The sequence below is a fragment of the Carassius gibelio genome, chromosome A9, assembly GCF_023724105.1.
Source record: "Carassius gibelio isolate Cgi1373 ecotype wild population from Czech Republic chromosome A9, carGib1.2-hapl.c, whole genome shotgun sequence".
Taxonomy (NCBI): Eukaryota; Metazoa; Chordata; class Actinopteri; order Cypriniformes; family Cyprinidae; genus Carassius; species Carassius gibelio.
In genome coordinates this window covers 16512497-16519357 of record NC_068379.1, presented here as the reverse complement: position 1 = coordinate 16519357, position 6861 = coordinate 16512497, and the positions used below count along the sequence as shown (strand labels likewise).

The 6861-nt window shown below is 38.1% G+C and overlaps 1 protein-coding gene and 1 non-coding gene across 3 annotated transcripts; both read left to right on the top strand.

The window, feature by feature from the left end:
• The first annotated feature begins 1748 nt into the window (after nucleotides 1-1748).
• On the top strand, nucleotides 1749-1830 carry trnas-cga (transfer RNA serine (anticodon CGA)). The gene has a single exon. It is a non-coding gene; the product is annotated as a tRNA-Ser (tRNA).
• Nucleotides 1831-2520: 690 nt separating this feature from the next.
• On the top strand, nucleotides 2521-6251 carry LOC128019805 (SOSS complex subunit B2). 2 transcript variants are annotated; one of them, XM_052606051.1, is made up of 6 exons: nucleotides 2521-3542; nucleotides 3767-3905; nucleotides 4093-4164; nucleotides 4770-4854; nucleotides 5171-5231; nucleotides 5529-6251. In XM_052606051.1, the coding sequence occupies exons 1-6, from the start codon at nucleotides 3449-3451 to the stop codon at nucleotides 5729-5731; spliced, it is 654 nt and encodes a 217-aa protein (XP_052462011.1). In that variant the 5' UTR covers nucleotides 2521-3448; the 3' UTR covers nucleotides 5732-6251. The 2 variants fall into 2 exon arrangements, with proteins under 2 accessions (XP_052462011.1, XP_052462012.1); XM_052606052.1 differs by having other exon boundaries at nucleotides 2552-3542; nucleotides 5563-6251.
• Nucleotides 6252-6861: the final 610 nt, after the last annotated feature.

The window sequence follows — 6861 nt, the reverse complement described above, 5'->3', positions numbered from 1 at the left end:
TTCAATTTAAAAGTGTGCGAAGTAAGGAAGATTTGGAGTGTCTCAAGTTCTGTTGCTCTTCACTGTTGTAAATGTGGGGTATGATGAATAGTCGGTCTTAACAGAAAACTTCACGGTTTCATTTTCTACATCAACCACATGTGGGTTTGGCAAGCAGTCTAAAATCTCTCTGGCTCTCAGGTACACTGAGGGGTCAGGTTACATGTACTCAGGGTGGGGTGGATGGGAGAGGTCCCATGGTATTTATACCATGGTTAATGGAAACCTTTATCAGGCTGTTCATTAATTATTTAAGTAGGGACTTTGGCGCTTTTATAAAGGCTAACTTCACCAAAGTCCCTTTTTATTCTTTGATTTCACATACAAACCGAACTGGTGTTCACCATGATGGCGCTCGAAAAGTGTGATCAGATGGGCACAAACTATTCCCATCGCAAAGTTGATGGTAAAATGTGCAATCTGTTTGAATTATATTGAGAAATGGCAACTTTAAAATGCAATGGATAAAGTCTAACATTTTCTAAAAATGGCACATAGTAAACTAAAAAGACAAAACATAATCTTGCTCCAGCACTAAAATATATTAAAATCTTTCAAAACTAGTTTTACCAGGAGAGTGTATCACGTTTTATTATAGACTTATTTATCCTGGTACATATTGTTAAACTTGATGTAGAATTTATAGAAAATATTTTAAGGGAATAGATTTTCCCTATAGATTTACAACTGTGCCATAGGCTAGCTATTGTTAAATGTGCAGACTGTTGTTTTCATAACAAATGCTATATAGATTAACAATAATAATAAACTAAATTAATTGTTGACCTGGTAATGAATGCTAGCCTCATTATAACAAATGGGGTTAAGAACTACATTTTCATAAGAGCAAGCACAAGTCAGAATCGAGTGCCGTGTAAATGTGTTTGAGTGACGGAAAAACCTGGTCTGAGATGGCATAGATGAAATAATTTCAAGCCTGATGAACTGTTAAGGATTAAGAAATAAACAATATCAAAATAAAAAAATTATGTTAGATTGACTTACCATAGCATGTTGAATTCTGACGAACAGAGTGCCTAAATAATATTATATAACAGGCTACAATATCCTACAAACAAGTAATTGTAATTTACTGCTGATAGTAGGCTAGTATTATTTATTTAATATATCATTTTATTTATTAATTTAGGCCATTTTCCTCGTTGCCACCTTATGGAACTGGACCTTTACAGTTAAATGGATGATGTTGTCTCCACCTTGTGTCCAAATTACTTCAGTTTGGAGAATCAGCTTACGATTTCACCTGCTTTATTAATCTCGACTGTTAAAAGTTTATCAAACATAATTAAGCCCGTAAAACTATAGTCGTTTCGTAACAAAATATAAATATTTTATTTCGTTAGTCAAAACTTATATACAACAAATCGTATTCTAATGCGTCGCTAAAAACAAGTAACGTTATAGGTCGGCTTTTCATTACATTAACGTAATAATAGCGTTTGCTCCAATATTATCGCCTCCGAAAAGTTCGTTTGAACACTAACGTATGAATACATTTTTTATGACAGTAACTGTGAATAGTTTTAAATCGATAAGAATAAATGCCTACATAGAATTTTATTTTAAGTGAGCTATTAGAGCCAAAATTGCGCAACGATTTAAGACTATTTAAAACATTAAAAAATGTTTTTGTCGTGCATCTTTTCAGATTGTAGTTTTTTATAGTCTTTGCGACAGGTCAAAATGGCGTCACGGTGGCCGAGAGGTTAAGGCGTTGGACTCGAAATCCAATGGGGTTTCCCCGCACAGGTTCGAATCCTGTTCGTGACGAAATTTATTTTCTGTTGCAGTAACCCTAACAGCAAATTTATACATGTCAGTTATAAGTTTATTTGTGAAAAAAAAATCTAAATCTTGATAGTAAGTCAGTCATTGTATGACACTTTGATTCTGCAAGCACTAAACGTTGATAAAGCAAATGTGTACGCTTATCTACAGTACATGGCTTTTAAAAGCTTGTTTGATTTCCTTGACGGTAACACCAACGCAGGTTTAACTGTACTTTACTGATATATACAGTTAACAGGACCCAACCCTTAAATACAGCAAAACCGTAATTAACAGTCTTTTGGATGATCTGGGACTGGGACTGGACACCTCTGTGATCCCTGAGGTGATGATGCAACCCAAATAACTCGGGAAATATATTGAAACGTGTAATCAAATCATACTACACAACGTCGACAAATGTACAAGGAACTGGAGTGTAATTATTTCCTATGATATATCCATGTGGACACATTCTTCACGGTGTCCAATTGGAGTACAATGTAACAAGAACATGGTAAAAACCAAGAATTAAGTCTCTAAAGCTTTCGTTCCTTTGCGATCTTTATGATACTAGACAATACAGACTGGATCGTTTTTCATGTCTGTTCACTCAAATGTGTGTAAATTAAAATCGCATTTGTGTATTTAACTCGTCTCTGAACACCCCCGCAAAACCGTGAGGTGGTACATTCGACAGAATTTAAAGAACCGAACATAGTCTACTGCAGATCAGACGCTTTGTTAACGAGGGAGAGGCAAGATATCACTGTGAAATGGAGATTTCACCTTTTTAGTGACCGTTTTTTGTTTTATTATTTTTCTAGTAAGCTTGCAGTGCTGCACATGTGGAAAACATGCTAATAATTATATCAATTTCAAAGGCCATCAGGAAGTTTCGAACTACTCAAAACGCACAGTACAGTTAGGCAGCTATAGTTAGTTATCTTGGCTGACATCCGTTTTTATATTGACTTAGTCGTCGCTTTAGCCTTTGCATGTCGATTAGACACCAGATTAATGATTTTCGTGTGGAGGGTGAAAAGAAGAGACGCGTTGTTGTCGAGCTTGACCGGCAGTGTGAACTCACTGACACGGTTTCAAACGCAACCCGCACGTTTATGTAAAGAACCCTGCATTTTAACAGCTATTTGTTAAGTTGACGTCGTGTATTTGATAGTGTATGCTCACAAAAAAGACCGTGACTCGGTAATCAATCTGGATGTTAGACATTTTAATTACTGGCCGACTTAAAAGCGAAGTCTTGTAGTCGTAGTTATTCAGGTTTAGGACAGGATGAAGTCTTAAATATCTGTTTGGAAAATGAACGTGTGGTGAGTGTCTTCTAGGAGTAGTTTTAAACGTGGAGGAAGAAATATTTCCCTCTTAACTTTTCATTCCTTTAGCTCGAAGGTGAAGACAAACGGCCTCAAATGTTACGCTAGATACACCTAAGCCTTTCCAAAAGGGTCTTGTAAACCAAGTTTATTTGCCAAGTAAAGTTTATTTGGCGGATATAACAACCCACTCAGGGCACAGATTTAGCTTTAGATCAAGAAATCCTCTCACACAGCTGTGGTTTCGCTAGCCGTTGTGCTAGCCTCCACCTCAGCCCTCAGAAATGTCGAATATCTCCAACGAAGCTGTGATCTTGATTAAAGATGTAAAGCCCGGATTGAAAAACCTTAATATCGTCTTTATAGTTTTGGAAATCGGTAAGTGGATTCACTGCTGTGCCCTTCACGACCGTTTATTAGCAGGAGAGGAGCTAATTCTTCACAACTAACATTCATGATTATGTATAACGTTGCGCGTAACGTCTCTATTGCGGTGTTCTTGTAGTTTTTGTAGTTTTTCATGTGAACTCCCGTAATGTAACGCAATTATATATGTTTTTAGTAGTTGTGAGGTTTGACTTAACTTTGATGTGAACGCGCAGGTCGGGTTACGAAGACAAAGGACGGGCACGAGGTGCGCTCGTGCAGAGTGGCGGATAAGAGCGGCAGCATCGCCATCTCTGTATGGGATGAACTGGGCAGCCTCATCCAGCCCGGGGATATCATCCGCCTCACGAGAGGGTACGAACCACCTCCTGTCTGTCTGTGTAGTTTATTCAGACCGTAGACGCTTCAAACCCCGTGTGGCTATTGGGTTGTCTATCAAACAAACCGGCAACTTGTTGTTTTTTCCAGAGAATAAATGAATTAAGGCTTATGACCATTTCATTGGGTTTATTTCAACTTGAAAATATTTGTGTCTGGCTAGGTATGCTTCAATGTGGAAGGGGTGCCTTACACTGTACACTGGACGAGGAGGAGACTTGCAGAAAATAGGAGAGTGAGTATTAAGTCTTGTCACACAATAGCACATTCATACAATAACTTGTCAATTCATCATTTTGTGGTTTATCAGCATTGGCCACTAACCATGTCCACTTGGGTGATAAACTGAAAGGGTGATTAGATTTTGGAACTGACGGAAGGGTTAGAGTCAGTAGATATTGCATTTAGATATTGATTTCTGTATGTATACTTTTGAGTTCAGTAAGTGTCAAAAGTGGTTAAAAATAAAGGTTTCCATGACTATGGAGAAATGCTGAAGTCTCCGTTTTAATATTCTCTATTTCCAAGTCCAGGAAGATCATGAATGTCCATAGCTTTCGAGTCTAGTCTTGTTCTTGGATTGTCACTTTCAGTTCAGTTTCAAGCCTATTTAAACATTGCATGAAATTGTGCATTTAAGCAGGAGAGTGGCCCTCTGGGGAGTATAATTGGACACCCCTGGTTTTTATGTTTTGGTCAAACATTTAAAGTTATTACGGACCATAAACTTGACCGATGTAACACCTTCAATGTAATGTGCTTTGAATAACTGCTTCTACCAACCAAAGTCATGCATGTAAGTCATTAAAAGCATATTTTATTTTGCCTCGTCTTTCACAGGTTCTGTATGGTGTATTCTGAGGTTCCTAATTTCAGTGAACCAAACCCAGAGCTGCTAACACAAGCTAACAAGCAAAACAAGACGGTGGGTCCAGTCTTCCTGTTTATGCAAAATGGCACCTCAGTGTGATGCCTCAATGAGTATACTTCCTTTTCAGTTGTTTGCATGTGTTAAATTTGCTTCAGTAACTGTGAAAACAGGTTTTGTGTTGTGTTCTACCTCATTTCAAAGTCTTTGTTTAGAACCGATAAATAGGAATGTAGAAGTAATTCATGCAGAAGCAAACATTTGGTTTGACACTTGCTGGACATTCAAATACGAGCCATTAAACTGCATAACAGGAGGTGCTGGTTTATGACTAGTCAACATAATGCCGTTTTATCTCTTGTGGTCTCAATAGGGTAAAGAACAGCGGGGAAATTCTCCACCCAATCAAAATGCAGGTACTCCTGCACAGACAGGTGAGCAAATAGGACTAGTACTTTACACATTCTGTCCTACGTAGGTAACCAATGCTGATTTTGTAGTGGTAGCTTAATGGTTTGGAATCTGATCTGTTAATGAAGGTTGCAGGTTCAATCTCAGAAATTATATTTACTGAGATCTCACTCCTGTTTGTGCCTACCATTGGCATACTGGAAGTTGCTCTTGATAAGTATCTGCCTATTGATGAAACTAGAGTAATAGCTGTAACACTCATTACGTTGTCTCTGTTGATCAAGTGTCACTTTTTTTTGTTTTAACTATTTGTCCAACAGGAAATGGTAATGTGCCAGTATTTCCCAATAACAGTGCTGCACTTGTGCCACGGGATCCCAATTTTGGGGCTCCAGGAAGACCAAACGGGCGTGTTCCAGGCAATGGGCCACCCTCAGTAACTGCAGGGGCACCCCCTGCTCCACCCAAACCCACAGTTACCATTAGCAATGGCAGGGACCCAAGAAGGGCTTCGAAGAGATGAGAACGCAAAACAACTTCCATGTTTCCCACTCCTCCCTAAAATCCTTCCCCAAACCAATACACAAAACAATGCTGCCAATCAAAAGATACGAGGTTCAGTGCTACGGTTTTGCCAAATGTGCTTTTTGTGTTGTCATTTGCCAATATTTGCATAGTGTGATAATTTGTTTATCACAAAAGTTTAGAATTCAGCTTGTTACAGTTAAAGTTTGGCATACTCTGTGCCTGTGAGTGCTGGTTCCGTGGCTCACCGTTTATTTCCTTTCCCTAAATGTGTTGAACTACACACCCTACTTGAACACTCGATGCACTTTCTTCTATTAATTTATAGTGAATGCATTGTCATGTGATTCAGGAATGATTGACTGCTGTTGCAAATTGGGGAGTTTGACATGGTCCCCACACCTTTGGCCAAAATTTTTTACCAGAAGGGACCATGTTTAAGGAAAGGTTAAAGATTGATTGAACACTTACGGTTATTTAAATGGGAATAAACCAAGAACAAAATGTTGGGAAATTTATCCCGGCTTTTGTTGTAATTGTTGTTCTTGATATTTACATTGAAGACTGCTGCCTTTTATAAAGTGAGATATGACTATGCTGAAAGATTCTGCATATTCGAATATTGTAACACCTTTTGTGTTTTGTTATATGGACATTTGATGTTATCTGCATATCAATTTAGGGATGCTATCGTGCAGCTAATACTAAACAAACTTGGGTTACTGCTACCCCTGGAAGAATTGTTGCTGGGATGGCGCACGGCGCAGTGACTGCTGCTTATCTAGGCTAGTCATGATGATCAACAGGACTGAATGATTGGGCTCCTCCCGAACCTATGTTTGGAACTTCATTTTATTTCAGTTAGCCCAATAGTTCCAATACACAACATTTGCAGCATGAGTGAAGCTCCGTATGTTCATTCATTGTACCAGGTAATGTATGTTACTAGGTGTTTATATATTTTCAGTGCTAATGCAGGACCCTGTTGATTTCTTTGAATATAGATTGTGCAATATGATTGTATTATTAAGATATGATCTAATATGTAATTTAGTGATTCATATTTTAATAGCATTGCTTTTCACTTAAATATTTTTAATTCTTGTGTTTGTGGTTAGGTTGCAAACA

What these genes read in the sequence shown, in the direction of transcription:
- LOC128019805 (XM_052606051.1), top strand. Translation starts at nt 3,449, where the DNA reads ATGTCGAATATCTCCAACGAAGCTGTGATCTTGATTAAAGATGTAAAG. An exon ending in ATCATCCGCCTCACGAGAGG is followed by an intron (nt 3,906 to 4,092) that starts GTACGAACCACC and finishes GTGTCTGGCTAG; the next exon opens with GTATGCTTCAATGTGGAAGG. An exon ending in CTAACAAGCAAAACAAGACG is followed by an intron (nt 4,855 to 5,170) that starts GTGGGTCCAGTC and finishes TGGTCTCAATAG; the next exon opens with GGTAAAGAACAGCGGGGAAA.